Source organism: Pseudocercospora fijiensis, assembly GCF_000340215.1.
Source record: "Pseudocercospora fijiensis CIRAD86 unplaced genomic scaffold MYCFIscaffold_3, whole genome shotgun sequence".
In the NCBI taxonomy this organism is placed as follows: Eukaryota; Fungi; Ascomycota; class Dothideomycetes; order Mycosphaerellales; family Mycosphaerellaceae; genus Pseudocercospora; species Pseudocercospora fijiensis.
Genome location: NW_006921534.1, coordinates 5,303,165 through 5,326,782, shown reverse-complemented (window position 1 = coordinate 5,326,782; position 23,618 = coordinate 5,303,165). Strand labels below are relative to the sequence as shown.

The 23,618-nt window shown below is 46.2% G+C and overlaps 4 protein-coding genes across 4 annotated transcripts; 2 read left to right on the top strand and 2 right to left on the bottom strand.

Annotated features, from left to right (window-relative positions):
* Positions 1–49: 49 nt before the first annotated feature.
* MYCFIDRAFT_203213 (uncharacterized protein) lies at positions 50–800 on the bottom strand. Its single transcript, XM_007927286.1, has one exon. It carries the CDS (start codon positions 363–365, stop codon positions 207–209), a length of 159 nt encoding a protein of 52 aa, XP_007925477.1. The 5' UTR covers positions 366–800; the 3' UTR covers positions 50–206.
* On the bottom strand, positions 50–2,373 carry MYCFIDRAFT_72402 (uncharacterized protein). Its single transcript, XM_007926151.1, has 3 exons — positions 2,100–2,373; positions 1,928–2,028; positions 50–1,881 (listed from the first exon to the last, which is right to left on the bottom strand). The coding sequence occupies exons 1-3, from the start codon at positions 2,253–2,255 to the stop codon at positions 672–674; spliced, it is 1,467 nt and encodes a 488-aa protein (XP_007924342.1). The 5' UTR covers positions 2,256–2,373; the 3' UTR covers positions 50–671.
* A 16,789-nt stretch (positions 2,374–19,162) lies between these two features.
* Positions 19,163–20,617, top strand: MYCFIDRAFT_88633 (uncharacterized protein; the record flags this gene model as incomplete). Its single annotated transcript, XM_007927285.1, has 4 exons — positions 19,163–19,442; positions 19,505–19,650; positions 19,706–19,936; positions 19,997–20,617. 4 exons carry the CDS (start codon positions 19,163–19,165, stop codon positions 20,615–20,617), a joined length of 1,278 nt encoding a protein of 425 aa, XP_007925476.1.
* Positions 20,618–21,105: 488 nt separating this feature from the next.
* MYCFIDRAFT_195859 (uncharacterized protein) lies at positions 21,106–23,430 on the top strand (the record flags this gene model as incomplete). Its single annotated transcript, XM_007927284.1, has 1 exon — positions 21,106–23,430. The coding sequence occupies one exon, from the start codon at positions 21,106–21,108 to the stop codon at positions 23,428–23,430; it is 2,325 nt and encodes a 774-aa protein (XP_007925475.1).
* Positions 23,431–23,618: the final 188 nt, after the last annotated feature.

Genomic DNA, 23,618 nt, shown 5'->3' with positions numbered 1-23,618 from the left:
ATGGGCGAGGTCTCTTTCGTTGGCCGAAGGGTAATCACGTGGCAATTTTGGGATGAAGAAATGCTTTCAGTATGCGCTACGTTGCCTGCTTTGGCCTCGTTGTCATCCGTACCAATGTACGTTTTCTGCAGATACGTGAAATGACCCAGCACGTCCGATGAGCCCGAAAGCCTTGTAGTCCGCTCTTGCAAATGCATCCTTAGGTATCATATCGCGGCACTTGGTTCGTCTGGCATCTTCATCTTCATCCAGCCTTCGTCCTGTGCGGAGATTTCCACGATAGCCTGCTCATTATGCGTAGCACTTGGTGCGAGTGATTCACCAGTCCCATCGGATCCTACTTGCATGCCGGTTTCTGGCGTCATGGTACAGCATCAATGGCAGAGGGGCTTTGTTTGGAGGATCGCGCCTCCTAGTGCCTTTTGACCATTCATTGTCATCCTTCTCGTATCTTCCAGTCTTTCGCTCGGGTATCCAGCTCGCTGCAACAGTCCGTCGGCGGGCGTGAGATCTTTCGGAGGTGAAGGATTAGGCCTCAGCAGGCGACATCGAGCAATGGCAGTATTCTTCCCTTCCTCTTTAACCTCCACCCGGCCTTGGGAGAAGCAGCGACAAGGCCATATGAACTTTCACCATGCTGGGCGACAGCCGTCAATTTCCGATCACTATTATTATAGCCGTTTCACTAAGCTGACAGGTCCATCGTACACATGCCGGCCCTGCACGGCATACGTGATCATTGCGGCTATGATGACCACAATGAATATGACTGGAGCCCAATTGAACGATTCGGCGTCCACAGGCGTCGCGTTCGGCCAGAAGGTCCAGAAGCACGCAAAGATGGCGTATGCAGTGGCGAAGAAATTCAATGGGAGGCCCAGTCGGCCGAGTGACCATCGAGCTTTGGGCAGTGATGCTGGATCCCGCAATTTGCGAATCAAAATGCAGGTTATCGCAATTGCATACGAGGCCATCAAGCTGCTAAGCTGGAGACTCAGAATGGCGTTGAACGCTGCATTCGAGCCGAGATTGATCATCGACAACAACACCGTACATGCGAGAGTCAGAATCGTCGCATTCATCGGCACATGAACCTTGGTATTCATCCGAGAAATCCAGCCAGAAAATGGCAGTCCGCGATCGCGAGCCAGCGACCAGACTTGCCGTGCGCAGGACGCTGTGAAGGAGATGTTTCCAACCATCAAACACCAAACGCAGATTACCGTCAGGATGTTGGTTCCAACGGGACTGTTTGGCATGGCGAGCTGGAAGATGTACAGGAATGGGTACCCAGTAGGATCGTTCAGAGCGTCTTCGACCGAGGGAATGGCAAACAAGATTGAAAGCAGAAAGATGAGGCCAGTGCTTCCATTGATGTAGAATGTCCACATCATCGAGCGCGGTACCGACAGGCCAGCATCGCTGACCTCCTCACTCATGTGCGCTGCAGCATCAGAGCATCCAAGTGCAGCGATCGCGCTAATCTGGCCGACCATCAACGCAAGTCCCATGGAAGGCCATCCGCCGTCATTGCTGAAGTGTAGTAGGACCTCACTTGCCGGCGGGTGCGGTGCAAGAACCCACAAAACGACCACGACCGCAACAAAGCCAGCTATATGGAGCACCATGCTGATATTGTTGAGAATCGGGAAGAACCTGGAGAAGCACATATTGAAGACTCCCGAGAGAACTACCACAGCCAAGACGCAAATCGTGCTCTCCCAATTGGGTGCGCTGTACGACGGGTAATTGATCATGGCCAGACATTGGATGATAGTGCCCGCCAAGAAGAACCCAGATGCATTGCCTGCTTGATACGACATGGCGGAGAGCCAACCTGTCGTGTAGCTCAGAAATTTTTGGTACTTCTCCGGCGCGAATCTGTGACAATCAGCATACTTTCCTCACCACATTTGGAATCACTGACTCAGAAACCCAATGATACTGCCCTCCCGAAGTTGGAGCCATACTTGCCATTTCAGCCATTGAGGCGATGATGGTCCCAAACCCTATGATTGTCCAGATGTACTGCGAAGAAATCAGTTCCATGGGCAATTTCGCCGATACGAATGCCATTCTCGCAGAGTCAGTCTACTTACGCTCCAAAACAGACCAGCTCGCCCACCGTCGACCAAGCCTTGCGTGTTTGCCGTCAAAAGGAACTCCCAAGTCGCCATGATCACACAGGTGAACGACAGGATTGAGAATTGTCGGAAGACGCGCCTCATCTCTTGCCTCTTGCCCATCCGACTCATGTCTCGAATGTCGAAAGAGGTCACTTTTCCGGGGTCGAATAGATCGGTATCCAAATCCAACCCGTCAACAGTCGCGCCGGCAGCTTGTACGTCTTTTCCGCTTCCATGATAGAGTTCGTCTTGTCGACTCCTGGGCGCAGAGGACTTTGACCCCGGTGGCTCCATTCTTTGCCATAGACAGCGGTCGACAAAATCCGCTGTCTTTTGCTGCTCGGCGGCGACGGGCGCAATTGCAAGACCACTCTTGCGCTTGGGGTTACCAATCCTGCTGCCGCCCACCGGGGCTCAGTGAACGCGTTCACGCGAAGAACGCGCATGTTGAGTCGGATGCTGTCCCTAACGATAGTGCTGCATTTCGCAATGTTCCACAACAGCGGAATCCTCGACCATCTCGAAACATGGCCCTCCGTCGGGGCATCGTGGCCCACACGTATATGCAGTCTCTCTCATTCGGCAAATGATAGGGCTTTATTGGCACGAACGAACAAACAGGACTGATTAGAGGCTGCGGATTTACCACTCCGTACCCGGTCGTTAGAATAGTGAAACCCGGGATGAAGCCGAAGGATTTGTGGGATGTCTCCCCAATGGCTTTTTTTTTTCTCCGGATGCAAGCGACCTTCCGACTCCTGCTTGACATGGGCAGTCGACATGGGGTGGGTTGGTTGAGGTTGATTCAACTTGAGGCGACACACAATGCATATCCCATGCACTCTGCTGTTATTGTCAACTGGCAGACTTCCACTTCCTTTCCAGTAGAGATTCACTCGATCGTTTCTGTCGATGGAGACCTACAATACCACGTCGAGCGTCGTCATCGTGCTACTCCTCGCCCTTGGCATAGGACGGATTGTTCATGACTTGCATTTCGAACTGTTCACAGCTCCGCAACACTAGTTTCAATCTGCAGGGTCGAGCTACTTCGAGTGCCACCTGCATGTGCGTGCTCCAGCTTACATGTGAGACGGCTATTTTACCGAGACTATGGTCCCGGTTTAGATGCTTCTGAAGCGTGCGAGGAGAGACACGATGGACATGGAGCAAGCCACTCGTCTCGTCTCGTGTCGGAAAGACATCATGAGACGCACATTGGGCGGACAAGTGGTAGAAGGAGTCCGAGTGTGGTTGATGGAGAAGAACATGCTGAAAGCAATGAAAAAGCTGCGGATGGCCATTGGCAGTACGAGCCCGATACGGCGGTCCCTCGCTTATTATTGCTGTACAGCGTTGTAGCCCACCCACCGTTTCCCGCAGACGGTAGAATATGGGGCCCGTTGCCTTGCCCTGTTTTCGTAGGCTAGTTTTCTAGAGGTATACGATAATTGAGTGCGTTTACTTATCAGTGGTTTTCGTGTCTAGTTTTTAGCCTAGTTTTCTAGCTATTCGCGTTCTCGGTTATATAGCTATATAGGGTATAAACTACGAAAATTCGAACTCTTAATACCTCGTAGAAGGGATCTACTCTTGTCTTTAAAAACTAAGGCTCTTTAGCCCTATATTACGCAAGAAAGGCACTATAGATATATCGCACGTACGGTAGGCGCGGAAACGTCGAATAAAGATTATAAGGCGCAACTTTACTATTATAATAGTAATACTAGCGGCTATACTCGAGGAATACGGAGAGTCGATACCGAAGGGTATAAGGACGATATATATAGACGGCGAGAAGGGCGAGAAGCAGCTAAACGACCTCTTAGTTAGTAACGAGATCCGGATATATCGATACTATCGGTTTACGCTAAGTTAGTTTAATAAGCTTCTCGAGATAGTTATTACAGATATTAAAGAAGGTATACTTATCTCTAGTAGACAGAAGTTATTACTATTCCTTAACGCTATAACGAAGGCGCGGCCTTATCGCGATCTAGCGGAAGACTTCTATTATAGTCTAGGCTCGATAACGCGAATATTCTACGAGGTATTAATAGCGCTAATACCGCTATATAGGAAGCTCGTAAGGCCTACGAGAGGTAAAGATTTAATAGCGCTAAGAAGTCGCGGGGGCAAGTATTAGCCTTATTTTAAGGACTATATCGGAGCGCTCGATAGGTCGCATTTACCGGCTTATATACCTATACTAGAATAGTATCGATATCGTAGACAAGACAGTAAAGTTACGTAGAATGTATTAGCCGTCGTTAACTAGCATCGCCGCTTTACCTTTGTATTGCCTAGATAGGAAGGGTTAGTACACGATAGCCGTATAATTAAGGATACTATCGAGAACTATAGGTTTAACGCACCGGAAGGCAAATATTATCTCGCTAATACTAGATACGGATCGACCGATATAACGCTAGTGCTATTTCGAGGCGTACGATATTACCTACGCGAGTAGTACGAGTCGCGAGATAAGCCTAAGAATAAGAATAAGTTATTTAATCTCCGGCACTCGTCGCTACGTAATATTATCGAGCGGATCTTTAGTATCTTTAAGCGCAGGTTTAAGATCTAGAAGACAGCGCCGGAGTTTAATATACTAACGTAGGTGCGTCTTATATATGTAATAATAGCGCTCTATAACTTCCTTACTAACCGTAGATCGTTATATTAAAAGCGAGGTCTAGTCGTACGCGATAAAGACAACTATTTCGAAGGGCGCGGACCGAGTGTTAATATACTAGATATCGTACGCGAGAAGACGTAGATAGAGGCGTTTAGAGATGAAATAGCGATAGCAATATAGTTGAATTATAAGGCCTATTGCGAGGTTAATAGTAATATCGAGGTTAAGAGTAATTAAGAGAGAGAGATTTCGTCTCGAACTCGGAGGGTCGAGTTGTTAGGTCTATCTAGTTAAACGGTATGTTCTAGCATAAGATTTAATAGCGAATTTATTAGCAATTAGCGTGTATTTATTATATTCTATTATTCTCGTAGACTAGGCGGTCCTATCGTCGTCGCTACGAAGTTCTATTAAGAAAAACGGAAACTGTTAAAAGTAACTTCTTAATATAAACGAAGAGGACGACGACGAGGTCTATAGAGGTAGTAGTAGGCTCGCTAAGAGGAGCGGAATCGAGACGATACCGCGCCGCTAATAGTTTTGTTAGGTAGAGGGTTAGATACGAGATTCTATCGGACTAATCTTCTCTACTAGTACTATCTAGCACTTTGCCGCTACTAACCTCGTCCTCCCCCGATATTTCTATACTAAACATCTCTTCTATTATCTCTTGTATCTACTTAATCTGTTCTTCCTACTTCGTACTAAGGAATATACTAACTTCTTCTCTTCTTACTAGCTTCCTTATCGCTACGCGGCGCTGTTTCGAGGGCTAGTAAGCATATACTAGAGTTGCTAGCAATCGAGACAACCTCTCTTAATTATCCGGTAGCTCTTAACTAAGTAGAACGTTAGACTCGGACAATAACCCTCGCAATCTGTCGATAGTGCCGACTATCTTCTTAGTAGTAGTCTTACGCCGCTTATTCTTCTCTTTAGCGTAGAGATTATACGCCGCGCGCTTTCTTATAGCGATTAAGTTAGCATTATTACCGATAGGAATACTGCTATCGTTACCCTTAGCAGTAACGAGACCGCTAGTAGCGTGTTCGCTAGTTGCTAAAGTCTCGGACTAGATCTAGTATTAGCTAGTAACCGGCCCTATACCTATAGGCCAGTTTTAAGCCTATATAAGAGGCCTCCTTCTACATTATAGATAGAGTATCAACCTCGTATAGCACATTATTTATATTACACTTCTATAATGCCTATATTGCAGGGCTCTAGTTATTAGCCTAAGCGATAGTCTCGTTAACCTATCTTGCTAAACATAGCTGCCTATATTACTATAGGTTATATTACCCTCGGTAGCCTATACTATTGCTACAAGTAGTAGTAGTAGTGTTAGTTTCCGTCCTTTATTAGAGCCGAAGGTAGGGCTATCTCTTTATATCTAACAGGTTCGGGTATATTAAAGGTAGTCTCTAGGTACGAATAGCTATAACCGAAGCGAGGGCACGATAAGAGCCTACGATACGGACGATACTAAAGTATCTTAAGGGGCCGTTACGACAAGCAGAGAAACCTCTTAACGAGGGCATCGCTTTAACCCCGAAAAGCTGCAAACCCTTAGGACTGTTATAGCTTAGGGCCTAGTCTATAACTATAGCTAGCTTCTAAGGACTCGGCTCCGGGTCGAAGACCTATTTAGTACTGCTTACTCGAGATAAGCTACCGCCCGCCTAAGGAGGAGATAGATTAATTACCTATCGGCCTTGCTTAGTTTGCTAAGACTATCTATACGATAGCAATTTCTAGATTACAGGTCGGATGCCTAGGCAGTTCCCCTATTAACTAGGTAGACTGTTTCGGGATTCGCTACCTCGTTCGGATAGTGCTTAGCCTTCTACTAGAAAAAGAAGGTCCCCGCCCCCCCCCCGCCTAGCTAAAAGAGATAACGATAGTTAGTAAAGCGGCTAGTTTCTAGGATCTAGGTATAAATAGAGATTGTAGTTCCTTCCTCCGAGCGGCTTTTGTCTAAATTTACTAAATTAAAGCTCCTAGGGGTGTCTAGGCGACCCCTAGGAGACTAAACTCTAATGCTACCCTAGGGGTAATATTAGAAGAAAATAGCCTAGCATACTATTTTCTCGTATAGCAACATCGAAACAAACCAAACCTACAATATATACTAAAAACACTTTCCTATAGCATTTTATTTTAACTACTTTACGACAATCGAATAAGCTCTAGCTCTAGCGAAAACGAGTATTACGAATTAGCGGAATCTTCGGAATCTAATAACCTACCGGACCCTATTAACGAAGAAATCAGGCGACGACTAGTTATTATAAGCGCCGTCGAACTAGGGGCTGTCGAGCCTTCTATGCCCGAGGCCCTCTATAATATCGTTATAAAGATAATTTAAGGGTAAACTAACTTTCTCCGTTAGAACAGGCGTCGCCTACTAGAGCTAGGAAGTAGTAGGAACCCTTTGTTCGAAGGGTAGAACGCTACGGCGTACGTAGAACGCTTTAAGGACAACTTAGCCGAGTACGGACTCGAAGAGGAGTCGGACTAGTATAAGGTCCGGTCCCTTACGAGGACTACTATTACTAAGCTTTACCGAACCCTTAGAACCCTAGTTAGCTACCTAGAAAAGGACGACAAGTCTAATGCCGACTAGGAGGTCTTTAAGCAGGCCTTTATAAGGGAGTATCGGGATCGCGATAGCCGTCGCATTAAAGGCAGTCGTATATAGCTTAAGAACCTCTATATAGAGAGGCGCACCGAAGATAACGACCTAAAGGAGTACGTCCGCGAGTTTGTTAAGTTAGCGGACGGTATCGACTAGTAGGACCTCGAGAATTCTTAGAGAACGAGGCTGCTCCTTAAAGGGTTGCCGTAGTCTACGGCTAAGCGTGTCTTCCGTCGCTGCAAGCTTAGCGAAGCCAATCCCGAGACCTTTAGGAAGTATAAAGAGGTCCTAGAGGCTGTTAAGGACGATATTAACAGCTCCGCTAACGCAAAGAAGTTCATTTACGGCGAGGACCGGAATAACCTAGCCTAAGTAAGGAACGATACCTCGGGAACTAGAGGGCCTAAGTTTCTTCCTAAATCGCAAAGTAGTCCTAGTACCGTAACTCCTACTGTAACTAAGCATTCTTAGGACGTTACGGACTTAGCTGAATCCCTAGCCTAGCTTAACCTTAATGCGAAAGCACTATAGCGAGTTAGGGAGGTCCTTAATACTAGTATACTAAAGGATATACTACTAGTCTACTAGGTCTCCGATCCTAACTACCCTAAGGCCCCTTTAGTTAACGTCTACGCTATACGGAAGATCTATTCTAACTTAGATAGTAAGTGCTAGATATACGGCGGTTTTAAACATGTTCAATTAGACTGCCCTATCTAAAAGGAGCTTCTTAAGAGGAAGCTCGTTATATAAGTAAATAGTCGGTTCTACTATACCGACACCGGCGATAAGATTAACTTCGAGTAGGATCGTAGAGCTCCGAAGCTGCCTCAACTTAGGAGTCTTCTAGAGAAGAAGTATAGTAGTAAGATCGAGTTTAAGGACACTAGGAATAGTACCCTCGCCGCTATTGCTAAACGAGAAACTTAGAAGGTTAGGGCAAAACAGGTTAAGGAGCGGAGCAGTAATAGTACTACTAAGCCTATTAAAGTTAACTTTGTATCTTAGGACCCGGACGCAGTTACTAATGTTTACGCGGTTACTAAGAATAGCGTAGATGTCTACGCTACTATAAGGTCCTAAACCTAGTCCTAGGGTAAGGGCAAGAGCCCGTAGAACCCTACCCGCCCTAGTACGGCAGCCTCTACTAGGATACTTAAGAAGTAGGCAGCTAACAAGGCTAAGAAACAGCGAGAATTAGTCGCTAAGACTAAAACACTCTAGACAGCTAAAGACCGTGCAACCCGAGCTAGTATAGCTACTCCGAAGGTACTAGAAACTCTAGATGTCGATATAGAGGATGCTGCTACCGACCTTAGTAGTACCCTAGGCCTAGCTAACCCGCCGGCCTATAAACGAAAGTTAGCCGACCTAAAGAGCTTTCGCTTTAATAGGTATATAAAGAAGTATAGTGCCGGGCCTACTAACTCTTACGATACAAAGGCAAATGCTCTCTTCTAGGCTTTATAGTTCCTAGACCTTAAGTCTAACGTATCTATAGGGGAGCTTCTAGTATACGGCTTGCCTACTAACCTGTTCTAGAGCCGGATTCCTAACGATGTAACCTTTATAAAAGACCTTATAGCCCTCCGACGCAAATAGGGGCGAGAGGACTATATCGACGTCTCTTCCCTATAGTTCCTTCCTAAATTTTTAGGGGCCTAGGAGTTAGTAGAAGGCGAATTAGTAACCTACGAGAGCTAGGAGACTATCGATAATACTAACGAAGAGGGGATTAAGGAGATAGGCTAAGGGGATAATAATAATACCGACTCTGCTTCGGTTTTAGTTTCTATTAAGGCTGTCTAATTTACTAGCTAATAAATCGGTCGAGTAGGACCTCCTCGACCTAAGGAACTTTACTCTATCCCTAATAATGTAGACCTTTCCGCAGTTACCCGTTCCTTTGCCGTTGTTCCCGCTATCTATATTTAAGTTACTATCGGAAGCTATAGTTAGTAGTTGCTAGCAATACTTGATAATAGTTTAGAGTTACTTATTATAAGTAAGCGCTAGGCCAAACAGCTCCGACTGCTAATAAACAGAGATATTTCCCTTAGTATATAGGGAGTAAATAGGGAGGTTACGCTAGTAGGTGCCTACTATAATGTTATAGTAGACGCTTTCGGTATATGCTTTTCCTTTACCTTCTAGATTGCCGCTAACCCGAACACGCTAATTATTCTAGGTCGACTATAGTCTCGTATAACCCGGGGTGTCTAGCGCAACTGCGACGATAGCTCCTAGGAAGGAACTATCGCTAACTAGAAGGGCAACTAAGTCGTATTTACTAGTTATATCGGAAACACTAGCTACAAATCCTACGAGGATATCCTTGCTGCTTCTAAACGCTCTTCGGGAAACGCTATAGCGCGGTTATAAGACCGGCAATCTACGCTATAAGTTAATGTAGCTTAAATAGGTTATATCTAGAGGTACGCCGCTCCGTACGACAAGGCTAGTTTCTAGGCTCTATACTAAAGAGACGAATACTCGAAGCGATAGCGAGTATAACAGTATAACGACTACCTAGTGCACAAATCTCGGTAATAATGCTGTCGTAGGCATCGCCGTCGGAAGCGGATCTACCCGAGCCCGAATCCGAACTAACTAATTAGAGCGCCGAGCTAATGCTACCCCGGGGGTGTTATTAGGAATCTAACGTTTTCGCCGGAATTATAAATTAGGATTACTAGCTATATACCTACCGACTTAAGGAGACTTCTAATAAAGTTTACGCACTATTCTATTACGCTAATCTCCGGGCCTAACGTTAAAGAGAGAGGGCTCGGGTATTACGAGCGGTTAGCGTATATACCCTATATAAGAGGGTAGCTAATAAGATTAAGCCCGTAAAAGGTAGCGTGTATATAACCGATAGGTCTAATCCTAGCGGGAATCCTAACTAGCGACAAAAGTGCCTTAACCGCGAAGCGATGTTAATACCTAGGGATAGTCTATATAACTAGAGGTATATTACTAAAAAGTTCTCCGCTATTCCTAGGAGATCGAGGCTAACGCCGGAGAGATTAGCGAATATTAAACCTAGTATCGAGCTTTCGGATCTTGAACTAGATTTGCTATACGAGCTTCTATACAACCGCGAAGCCGTATTAGCATATAACTTTACGCATCTAGGCAGGATTAACCCGGAGGTTGCCCCTCTATAGAGGATCCGAACGATCGAGTATAAGCCTTAGGCTTACCTAGGGTTCAAGCTAAACCTAAGCCTAAGAGGTGTAGTTAAGGACATAATACGGCAGCGTATAAAGGCTAGCACCTTAGAGCCTTCCTATACCTCGTATCGCAACCTATACTTCCTAGTTTAGAAGAAGATAGCTCCTAGGGAACTAAAGAAGTACCGTCTAATTAACGCTATACAAAAGTTCAACGTAGTTACAATTAGAGATACTAACCTCCCTCCGGAGACTAATAGGTTCTCGGAAGCTTTTGCTAACTGTATTATAGCCTTACTAGTTAATGTTTTCTCGGGCTACGACTAGATCCCTCTCTATCCTAATAGCCGCGACCTTACTAGTTTCGAGACACCTCTTAGGCTATATAGATAAACTACCCTTCTATAAGGGGTAACTAACTCCGTAGCCTAGTTCGTTCGTATTATAAACTAAGTCCTCGCGGCCTATATCTCCTATATAGCGATGCCTTTCCTTAACGACATCGGTATTAAGGGCCCTAAAACTAGGTACGACAATAAAGAAGTAGAGCCTAGCATCCGTAGGTTCTTTCTCGAATACATTTAGAACCTCGATAGTATCCTCTACGACCTAGAGCGAGCTAACCTAATAGTGTATAGGGAGAAGCTTTAGCTCCTATATAAACGAATAAACATTGTCGGGTTTGTAACTAATAAGAACGGCCGCTATCCTAACAATATACGGGTCCTAAAGATTGTGTCCTAGCTAGACCCTACCTATTAGAAAGATGTCCGGATCTAGCTTAGAGTAGTCTCCTACTTCCGTATCTAGGTCGAAAACTTTGCGTTAGTATACAAGCCTCTATACGCCTTACTTAAGAAGGATACAGAGTTTAAATAGACCTCCGTTTACTAAGCTGCTAAGGACAAGGTTACTAAGGCACTTATTAGCGCGCCTACGCTTATCTCTATTAACTACTCGGAAGGCGTAGGTCTGCTAATTGTTACTATCGACTCGAGCGGGGAAGGCTACGGCGAGATACTAATACAGTATAATCGTAAGGAGCCCTCCTTACGTTACCCTATCCGGTACGAGTCCGGTCTATAGAAACCTATCGAGGCCCGATACGATGCTAGCAAGCGAGAGTGCCTTAGTGTCTATAAGGCTCTTAAGAAGTTCCGACCTTAGCTCTTTAGAGTGTTCTTTCGCCTAGAAGTCGACGCTTAGACGCTAGTCTATTAACTTAACCGTATAGCCTCCGACCTACCTAACTCTACGATAGCTCGGTAGGTTGCCTAGATCTATTTGTTTAATTTCGACGTCTTCTATGTTCCTAGCAAGAGGCATACTAGACCGGATAGCCTTTCTAGAAGGCCTACTATAGAGGAAGACATCGCCGAAATAATAGAAGAAGAGGATATCGACGCGGTTATTAACTGTACTTTCTTTACTACCTTCTATATTAATGCTATGCCGGTAATTACTAGGTCTACTACCGACGACTAACTTAGTAACTAGCCTAACGACGACCCTACTACTAACGGTAAGGACTAGGACGATGCTAAGGCGGGCGAACTAGGCAGGGATAATATCCTTAATAGGGTCTACTCCGACGACTCCTATAATATCGCCTACTTCCTTACCTATACGAAGAGAGCTCCTAGTCTGTTAAGGAGTTAATACCGTCGTATTATTTGCTATTCTCGGAGGTTCCTTATTAAAGATCGCATCCTTTAGCGGCAGGCTATAATTAATGCACCGCTCTAGCGTATTATTAACGATCTAGTAGCCTAATAAGAAATCCTTCGCTCCGTTTACGATAAGCTCGGCTACCGGGTAGCGGAGAGCACCTTCGATATCCTTCGTCGACGCTACTAGTAGGACGGCGTATAGGCTAATATCTCCCGCTACTATAAGAGCTATCCTAAGTGCAACTTTAGGAACAGCTACCGGCGTCTAGGAGAGCTACGTATCCCTGCTACCTAGTTAGTTAGGGAGCGGTAGTATAGCGATAGGGTCTATCTTAGCCGCAATAACAGCCTATATATTATTCGAGAGAGTCTTTCTCGATAGCCGGAGGCCTATTATTTCTATAAAGGTTGCGGTGCTATTAATACCCGTAATATAGCCACTTTCCTGTTTAAGGATCTGTTTTGCCGCTAGGGAATACCTTACGAGGTTATCTTAGATAACGCTACGAACAATATAGCTAAGGAGGTTTAAGCGCTACTTATTTCGTATAGGGCGAAGAACGTTCGTATCTCCCCGTACTATCCCTAGTCGAATGCTATTGTTAAGCGCGGCTATCGGTCGTTAATTAATGCCCTATCTAAGATAACTAATAGTAGCGATAGATTAGTTCCTATTTCTACCCGCGTCCTAGCCCTTCTCTAGGCGGACCGAACTACTATTGTCGATACGACTAGACTTATACTAGCTGAACTTATAATTAGGAGGGACGCCGTTCTTCCTATTAAATTGTCCTATCGCATATACGGCGTTTACGATTAGGGGTCTGTTCGTACTAGGGTAGACCTTCTTACCCTACGGGCTAAGGCTCTTAAGGATATAACTACGACTTCTTAAGAGGGTCTTGCTCGACAACGTCGGCTTCGGGAAGAGGCTAAGTAGTATTTCGACGACTATAATGCTATTAACTAGGAGCTTCTAAAGGTTAGCGATATAGTCCTTCTATACCGGTCCGAACTAGAGTATAGTTACTCCTATAAGCTAGCCTTTAAGTAGAAGGGTCCTTATAGAGTAAAGGAGGTCCTTTACTCGGGTTCCGTATACCTTCTTTAGGAGCTAGATAGTGCTACCTTAAAGCACTCTTACCCTCGGGCTAATCTAAAGAAGATCGTTAAGTTACGCGAACCTGCCCGCCCTCCGCCGACCGAGGAGGAAGTTAGTGCCTCTATAGACCCTCTACCGTCCTTAGATGCCTATCGGGAGGAGGATCCTACCGCTATTATAGATCCTGTTCTACCTAAGAACTATGCCTATCCCTAGGTTCGTCTTAGTAAGCTATTAGGAATAACTTAAGAACAGAGGGAGGGTTATATACGGATTAACTATATATAGAGCGTTTCCGATATTAATTCCGATTCTAATAGTAAACTAGACTTCTAGCTATCTAACTCTAACTCCGAGGAACCTAACTAGTCTAGCGACGAAGACCGCCTAGAATTATAGCTAGATCCCGAGACTAAATAATTGCTTACTCTTCCTTACCTCTATCTACCTCTACTACGTTGCTTCCTTGCCCTTATTAATCGTTCTCCGCGCTATTAATGTAGCGCCGCCCTATACCTTTAGTCCTTACCTACTATCCGTTCCTACTAATGTTTATGCTCTCGTTTGTTGCTTTTAGTTTATCTTGTTGTTGTCCTTTGCTTTGCCTTTGCTTTCGATTAATATTGCTATAACTTTATTCCTTTGCTCTTATTTCCTTAGATAGAACTGTACGAGGCGTGTTTTCCTAATAATACCCCGGGGGTAGTATTAGGAAAATAGCCGAACCTAACCCTCCGCCCTTCTAGGACTACTTCCCTCTAGTTTCCTAGTCTCTAGCAACCGCCCTTAGGTAGCAACGATAACAAGATACTCCGCTAGAGAAGATTGTTCCTACTCTAATTAGTATTAGTTACGTAGGACACTAAGAAAGGGAGGATCCCTCTCCCTTCCTAGCTCTTAGATAGACGTAGCAATCTAGGCCTATAGCCTCTAAGGATAGGGACCTTAGGCCGCTAAGCTTAGTATCTAGAAGAAAGAAGAACGCACGGGCTACGTTTATATGCCTACTGCTGTAAAAGGTAATGCTACATCTACAACGATAGTACTATAGGCTAATATAAGCTACGCTAGGCCTAGGCGATTTGCTCCTAGTTGCCGAGTATCTCTAGAGAAAAGCTAATGCTACCCCGGGGGTATTATTAGTCCCGCTAGCCTTACTACTATAGATTACTACTAGGTACTCGAACTAACTAGTCGCATTTCGAGTACGCGGGAATCTACGAAAGCTAAAGGTTAATAAAGGCGCGTAGTCGCTACTAGCAATTAGCTAGATCGATTATTAAACTTTAGCCGCCCTACTAATAAAGGAGTCTCGTATGTAGCTTCACTTTTTAGGGTCTATATATAATCGTTATCCGTTTGCTTTACCGGAATATACGGACTACGCTACCTTCGCACCCTATTTAAGGCAAGCTTTCTAAGCTCTTTCTTCTACTCGAATACTAACTAACTTACTACCGCCTATCCCCTCCCCCTTCTTCTATCTAAACCCTTTAATTATTATTAACAAGCTACGAACGTTTTTGCAAACTCGTTACTAACTCCTTTCCGCTCTAGTCGACTAAGATATCTTCCGGCGCCCCGAATCCGCTAGGCGCTAGTAGTAGTAGCAACCTACTAGCCCTAAACCTAGGCGTACTAGTCCCGATCGAAGCCCCCTCCGATAGCGCCTTAGCTGCTATAACTAGCCTCGAGCACTGCTTCTAGATCGTTACCGCCCTTAAAGACCCTTAAGAGAAGATCTAGAACGCTCGTACCCTACTACGCGTTATCGATAGGAACATTAAGAAGGCTACTATCTTAGTTACGTACGGTATAAACAACTTACGTTAGTCTATCGGTAAGCGTATCTTTAAGCGCGAGGTCCTTAACGATATAGATATCGAACAAGCCTTTCCTATCGTCTATAGCCTCGAGACGGCCGGTACCTAGATTCGTTTACGCTTTAAGACCCTCGACTAGGCCTTCGAATATTAGGGAGGACTAAGTAGTCTCCCTAAGAGCCTTATTAACTTCGCCTATAGTAGATAAGAGCGTATAAAGCAGGTCTCTTCGTTCGTTAACAAGTATAAGGTCCGTCGTTAAGGCGCTAAGCACCTTTCTCGTACTATAATCTATCGTATATCTACCGCTAGCAAGAAGGTAGGCAAGCAGTTACTTAACTTGTCCTTTGCGCTTAACGACTTTACGACATCCTACTAGAAGCGGTACTACGATACAATTGTCTAGATCGATCTTAATATATAGACAACTAAGGATCTACTAAAAGAGAAGGGCTATCGCATTAATAGTATAGGTTTTATTATTAAAGGTTAAGAGGCTCCTATCGTTAATGTCCTTAAACGTAAGGCTCTTCGCCTAGAAATAGAGGCCGATACGGCTACTAGTCTCGCGCTCGCTACGGAGATGTAGGCTTAAGACCGTCGCTCGATCCGTAACCGCAAGGTCCCTTAGGAAGTTAAGGACGAGCGCGCTAAGGCCGAAGCAGCGCGTAAGAAGGCACCGCATACTCGCTAGGCCCTCCGTAAGGCTACTAAGAAGTATAGCGCCCCTTCTAGGACTAACTATAGTACTAACTATAGTAACTCGGATGTTAATATACTAGATGTACTACTAGAAGATGTCTCCTCCGAAGGCTCCTTTAGCGAGCGTAGAGATAGAGGGCTCTCGCCGATCCTATTAACTAAGAACATTTATAGTTCTTATAAGGGCGACTCTATTACGTACCTTATTACTAAGATCGATATAGTTCCTAAAGCCGATATAGGCAAAGCTCCTACTACCCTATCTATCTGTTAATAGCTCGACGACCTTAGTAAGCTAGGAGAAGAGCCGTTCTCTATATATGCTAACTATATTAAGAAGGCCGCTAAGGTCTATAGTCTCTATACTAGTACTAAGGCGATTGTCCTCGTCGGCTGCCTATTAAAGATTAGTCGCGAGGTTCCTAATTAAGACGCCTTCGCTGCCCTTAAGGCTAATTAGGCCTATGCTAACTAGTTTCCTAGACGCCCTATTACTGCCCCGACATCTCTAGGACTCTACGCGTTCAACCCTACTAGTACTATTACTCGCGCCCTTACGCTAACAGATCGCTAAAGCAAGTTCGTTACCGGTATCCTTAGCTAAGGCACTTCCTTCGACCGCTTTCGCTAGACTAGCAATACTATCTTCCCTTAAGTCTTTAGCTAGTTACAAGAGCCTCGTAGAGCATATCTTCCTTTCCTTATCGACCTAATATAGGAGGAGTTTGAAATGTACCTTTAGCATATACGTACGATGCCTAAGTCTAAGTAGGAAGGCCGTAATACCCTTTAAACTTATAGTATAAGCAACTAAATCGTCCGCTAGTACCCTGCCCTATAGCTCTTAGCGGTCGCCCTTCGACCTAATTACGTATACGAGCTTATCTCTATCCCTAAGCCTGCTAAGTTCTTTAAGGTTAGCGGTACTTATAAAAACTGTCCTTCTAAGGAGTCTGCTCGTCTCGGATAAGACGTAGTTAAGCTCGCAGCTAGCGAGGGTACTAGTTACCTACGTATTAAGGTCTGTCTTATATCTAAGGATAAGACTAGCTACTCTACTATTATCGAAGGTATATATTAGCCCGAGGTCTTTGCGAACTAGGTTAAGAAGCTTAAGGCTCGTAGCCTAGTCCCGCTAAGCAAGATCGGCAAGCTTACTAATAAGTACCTTACCGACGACGACCTCGACTATATATTCGACAGTTAGCCTAATAGTAAGGGGCGTAAGGCAGAGTAGATCCTTAACCCTCTAAAGGAGTGCGAAGTCTCTATTTAGATGCTACACCTGCTATATAGTAATCTAAAGACTAAGAGCAACCGTATATTAATTAACCTAGGCTACTCTCGCGTTATCGACGGCACTAAGATTAAGGGTTACGATAACTTAACCGTCGCTAAGGTTGCTAAGGCGCACCGCAATCTAACTGCCCTTCTAGGTTCGAACACCTTCGTACCGTTCCCCTTCCCTACCGCTATCTTAGTCGAAGGCCTTAGTTGTATCTCCGACGCCCTAGTTAGTAGGATTCCTTAGTTAAGTTGCGTTATTTAGGACGAAGTTAAGTAGATCCTCTAGCTTAATAACGAGGGACTTAAGGAATATCTATACGATTAGGAGAATACTACGAAGGAAAAGGCTACTAACCTCCTCGTTAATTAAGCTTTCTACGAGAGATAGTACTTCGGTACTAACAGCTTTAACGTATACGGAGGAGATTTCGAGAGCCGACTAGCAGATAAGGTTATTGCTAGTAAGGATTATAGCGCGTTAAAGCAATAGTAGGTCTATATAGTGTTACTTAGGAAGTTGTTTTTATATAATTATAGTATCTAGGATTAATACTATCTCGGGGGTGTTATTGCGGAGTTCTAAAAATGGCCTTAGCTAAGAACGCTAAGGATATATATATATTTGTTTTAAGCGCGCAATATAAAGCGTGTCTAGTTAGATACGAAGAAAGGGAGGGATATTAGCTAGTAACCGGCCCTACACCTATAGGCTAGTTTTAAGCCTATATAAGAGGCCTCCTTCTACATTGTAGATAGAGCATTAACCTCGTATAGCATATTGTTTATATTACACTTCTATAATGCCTATATTGCAGGGCTCTAGTTATTAGCCTAAGCGACAGTCTCGTTAACCTATCTTGCTAAACATAGCTGCCTATATTACTATAGGTTATATTACCCTCGGTAGCCTATACTATTGCTATAAGTAGTAGTAGTAGTGTTAGTTTCCGTCCTTTACTAGTATAATATCTTCTTATCCTTTAAACCCTTATATCTAAACTTGCCGTAGGTCTTCGTATACTTCTTAAAGAAGGCATCTATAGCTCCTAACTGCGCGATAGGCAATCTAGTCGCCTTATCTTCCTTCTAACCGGATATCTTAATTATTACGAGATAGCGCCTAGTATCTTAACGCCGAGCGTTACCCTTACGATAGATAGTATCTAAATTAACCTTATCGACACGGTCTTTAGGCGTTACTTTCCTTACTTCGTCTACCGCGCGCTTCTAACCTATAGGTTTAAATCTACCTATTCCGTCTTACTAACTATTCGTATAGGACTATAGTAGCGACTAATCTAGCGCTACAACTATCTCTCGTATCTAATTTAGCTACTTTCTACTAGACTTAGGCGTAGCTAATCTACCGCTTCTTCGACCCGATCTATTTAATTCTACCTCTAGTATACCCTACGAGGGCGTAGTCTCGACGAAGCCTTCGGAAGGCGCGAGTAACGGCGAATACGACTAATTATATAGACCTAGCGTCTGCGAGCCTAGCGTAACAATAGTACCGAATAGGTCGCTATAAGGACTATTATATCGTAAAAGAGGTAACGAGCTATTAGGTCTAGGCGTTTAATCCTATAGAAGAGGCGTACTATTAGTATTCTACTTAAAAGAGGCTATCTCCTACTACTACTAAGCGTTAGTTAATAAGTCCTTACCGGATAAGAGGTTCGCTAGGTCTATTACTGCTATATAAAGGCATTAACAACAACAATCTACGCGTTTAGCAGTAGACGCGAAGTCTGCGACCTAGGCGGCTTAGTAAGGCACGATCTATACGATAATTAAGACGATAACTAGACGGCCAACACACTTAATTATCGTAGCGATTATAGCGCTATACAGCAACGATAAACAGTGGAGACAATCGCTAAGAATACTAAAGAGTTAGACTAATAATAGGCACGATAAACACGACGATAATCGAGCAACGCAACGGGCCCATGGAGACCCCAGTCTTCCGCCTGTCGCTGTCGCTGCTTGCATCGATAATGCAGCTTTCGTTCCTAGCCATGAAAGTTGCGTGGGCGAAGATCAAACCTCTGCGTTCGTCTCTCGAGCACTTCATCATCTTTAGAATCGAGCGATCATTAGGGGACTTCCTTAGCAACATGGGCTACGACGACGTGGACACCACCAACTGGCCTGCCGGAACACGATACTTCACTCAGATCACAGACTACAACCACTCGGGATGGCTCTATATAGTAACCCTGCTGTCGTTCATCTACGTCCTTCTCACATTCATCATCCGTTTCGTGGTGAAGTACGGTAAGCTATCGTGACCGAAAGAGCTTGCGCCCCGTCTCGAAGCAGCTGACTTCTTCATGCAGGTGTGTATGGCCTGGACGACTGGGCGCTCCTGGCTTCCACTGTCCTTGCCGTCGGCCAATACATCGCCGTATTGGCTGCTCTCTCAGAAGGCCTGGGCAAGAGTACATCACTCCTGGACAGCGCACAAATCAGCAAAATCGAGCAGGTAATATGGTCTCGGAAATGCGAGATTCATGACCAACGCTGATCAAAAGCAACAGTGTGCCTCCGCACACCTTTTTCTCTACTTTCTGGCGCATTGTGCTTCGAAAATCTCCACGGCACTCCTGACCCGGAGACTCTTCGAGAATGCTCGGCCTCGCAATGCCCATCTATGCTGGGGTCTTGTCGCCTTCTCGGCCGTCTACGGAGTTGGGTGTATACTAGCAGCAGCAATAGGATGTTCAAGTTCTGGATATCCCACGAGTGGAGAGGGAGTCTGTCCTAATCGAGTAAGTAACCGTACAGCCTTTCATTCTGAAAAAAACGTCGCTTACTGACCTGCCGCACAGTTTGTTCGGTGGCAGATCATTCTAGCTTTGGACATCGTCACCGAGACGCTACTCGTATTTGTGCCGCTTTTCCTGATCATGGAAATCCTGATCAAGCGCGCAGCAAAAGTCACCGTTACGCTTGTCTTTGCCTTTCGCCTCGTGGACGTTCTTTTTGCAGCAATGAACCTCCATCAGGTCGGTGTGGTCCAGCATAGTGATGACCCGGGAGTGGCCATTGTACAGCCACTTATATGGACGCAAACGGAGCTTCTTTGGTCTATCATTGCGGCATCGCTTCCGTGCCTGAAAAGCTTCATGAAGCCCTTCGACAAGATTGATGAGGACACATGGCGCTCACAGGGAAACATGTACTCCTCGTCACGCTCAGGGGGTCGGAGCTGGAAAGAGAGCAGAGACAGGGAAGGGGCAGTGCCTCTGGAAGCTATTCGAGGACAACGGTTGGGTAACGTGATCAGTGCCTCCAGCAACGACAGATCGCTCAGTCTTAGCCCAGAGCCTGTGGGCCACGACGTGATCATCCGGCACTCAACGAATGGTACGACTCAAGATGAGATCCGAAGAAGTTGGGGCAGTCAAGATCACATCGTCAAGGCCTCCAGACTGGGAGGTCAGACGTGACGGAACAGGAAGAGACCTATAGGAGATACCTTGAGCTACCCTTCGGCCAAAGATGTAGCTCCCCAGTGCAATCCAACGGTCGATGCTATTCGGACATACAGGACGAATGGAACACGTCTGGCCTTCAATAAGCTCCGAGTGAACGAGGTCTAGGCTGATACTCAGACCCTTCTCTGCGAGTGAAAGACCCATCAGCTTCCGAAATCTTGGTTCATGGAAGCCTCCGCTCATTCACTCACGGTGAAAGTGAACGCATTGACCTTGCCGCGCAGTCGTCGCTATAACAACGCTCAGACTTCCTTTCATATTTAAATCCTTCTCTCTTACGCCTTCGCCACTTTCAGGGCCTTCACCAGTCACACTCTTCGTAGATTTCTTGGTGACCTCGAGTCGCTCTGGATAGCCGCCATCAGGCACCACCGCGACCTTCCATCAGGAAGTCTCATCAGCATTCTCATTGCATTGCGAATCACCTCATCATCGCCAGGATGTCTACCACGTACGAATACACCACCACCAACATCAAGGCAGACCAGCCTGCCCAGCCGAGCAAGCGCTTCAGCCTACTACGCAACAAGAACGGCTCACGCGACAGTGGCACCAAAGCGTCAACGAAGTTGCACCTCGAGCTACGAAACTCGATGGACAAGGCCAAGAGAGCCTTCAAGAAGGCTGCCTCGCTCACACCAGGCCACGAGCAGCGTGTCACGCGCCGCGAGAACATTCGTGATGCACTCATTGACACAATGGTGCTGAAGTCGACACTTCGAGACGAGAAGAAGAAGCTTCGCGCGTCGGAGAAGGTCGCGGAGGATGTGAAAGCTGAGCTCGAGTCTGTCAAGCAAGCACGACAGACTCTGCAGGCAGATCTCGAGCAGGAAAAGAATCTCGCCACTATCCAGGAGGAGAAGTTGAACGAACTCAAGATTCAGAATACTGTGCATGGACTGCGCCTCGAGCTGGAGACAAAGAGCTCTGCCGCGTGGAAAGCCGAGGACAGCAAGCAGATCAAGGAGCTGAAGCAGACCAACGAACAGATCAATACAGATTTCGAAGTCAAGCTCGAACAGAAGAAGGTTGAGATCACGGAACTTCAATGCGAGCTCTTCGAACTTCACCAACAGGTTGAGGTCGTCGGTAGCAAGCTCGAGGCCGCAGAATTGCAGGCGGCCGAGAAGATCGAAGCGCTGGAAAACACAATCAAGCAGGTGGAGCTGAGCGCCGAGCAACATCTCACCTCTGAGAAAGACAAGTTCGAGCGCGAGAACAGCAGTTTGGCTTGGGAACTCCACCAGGCGCAGAAGAGCTTTGGGAGCGAGCGTGCTCACGTGAACGGCTTGCACGATGAGCTTGCCTTCGTCGAGGCTGAGAATCTCAACTTTGAGAGCGACAATATCCGTCTGCGTGCTGAGCGGGATGATCTGCACACGAAGCTGGCCTCCGTGAGCAACGAGCTTCAGGATGTCAAGAAGGCCGTGTCGTACGCAATCGAGCGTATGTACCTTGACAATCCATTGGTCAAGAAGGATCCAGAGACTACTTCGCTTTCGGACGCTCTTCAGGATCATGTCGAGATCAACAAGAAGAAGATCGAGGCTGCTCGTATCTACCAAGCGAGAGCTGAGAAGGAGGTCGCGGATGAGAAGACCAAGTATCGGCAGCTGGCTGACAAGACAGCTGAGCAGCGCCAGGAATGGCTGGCTATGAAGAAAGAGATCGGAGACTGCAAGGGCGCTCGCAAGCAGGCTGAGTATGACCTCGTCCAGCAGGGCCACAAGTTCGAGGCTGTCAATTCTCGAAACCAAGAATTGGAGACCGAATTGGAGGAAGTCAAGCAGACCTCTCAAGCCGCCAAGGAGAAGGGCGAGCAGCTCGAGAAGCATCTTGCAGAGGCAAAGCAGAAGAACGAGCAGCTTGAGATGAAGCTTACAGAGGCGAAGAAGATGGCAGAAAATTCCACGCAGAAGAAAGTCGACGGCCGCGATGATGACGCAGAAGCCAAGATCGCCGAGCTCACGCAGCGTTGCGCTCAGCTGAAGCAAGAGAAAATCGACCTCCAGGACGAACAGGAAACCGAGGAATGCATTGCTGCTGAGAAGATCTCGAATCTTGAGCGAGAACTCGCCGGTGCGAAGGCTCAGCTTCAGGAGCACGGAGATGCATTGAAGAACGCCAATAGCTGGCTTCAAGAAATGGACGAAATCAAGAAGCACCAGCATGAGAAGGTGCTCGACTCCATTACCCGCGCCAATAGAGCCATTCAGCTCCAGACCCTAGCCGAGAAGGCGTACGACGAAGTTTCCGAGGAAAAGAAGCTTCTTGAGCGACAAATCGACGGCGAGCAGGCTTCTTTCGAGGCCGAGATTTCGCAGCTGAAGCAGACTTTTGGCGGAATGCGTGAGGATTTGCGGTCCGCTCTCGAGGGTGTTGAGGATGGTCTTATGAGTGGTGAGATGAACAATATTCATGAGGCTGTCGTGGATATGCGCGACATCTTGGGCTCGAGGGAGATCGTGGATGAATCTCTCGAGGAGTCGGGAATTGAGCAGCAAGAGGCGGGGTCTGAGCAGGCTGAGGCTTTCAATGATGAGGAGGGTGAATACCATGGCCATGACCTCAGTACTATTGAGGAAGAGACTGAGGAGGAGGTCGCTGCGCAGGAGGAGGAGGTGGAGGAGGAGCTCGAGCCCGCAGTGGCCGGCGAGAACGCTCACGAAGACTTCGACGTCGCCGCGGTCGATGAGGACCAGGAAGAGATCGTCCTGGATGAGATCGAGCAGCTCGATGCTCTTGGATTCTGGATCCTTGCATGAAAATGGTCGAGAGATTTGCACCAAGAGAGAACGAGGCTGAAGCTCGACAGAGGTCTTGAGCTGGTGTTTTGTGGGCCGTTTGCGGTTTCTCCAATGACTGGAGAGAAGAGATCATGAGTAATGTACCAGCGTCCTGCTTTACCAGGTTGACTTCGAAGATGGCCACCGCCTTTTCCCCGTCCTCTCCC

Excerpts from the sequence above, each read along its gene's own strand:
- MYCFIDRAFT_203213 (XM_007927286.1), bottom strand. The coding sequence starts at position 365 with ATGACGCCAGAAACCGGCATGCAAGTAGGATCCGATGGGACTGGTGAA.
- MYCFIDRAFT_72402 (XM_007926151.1), bottom strand. The coding sequence starts at position 2,255 with ATGAGTCGGATGGGCAAGAGGCAAGAGATGAGGCGCGTCTTCCGACAA. Across the intron at positions 2,029-2,099 it reads GAGCTGGTCTGTTTTGGAGC|TACATCTGGACAATCATAGG; the intron begins GTAAGTAGACTG and ends ATTTCTTCGCAG. Across the intron at positions 1,882-1,927 it reads CAGTATCATTGGGTTTCTGA|ATTCGCGCCGGAGAAGTACC; the intron begins GTCAGTGATTCC and ends TGATTGTCACAG.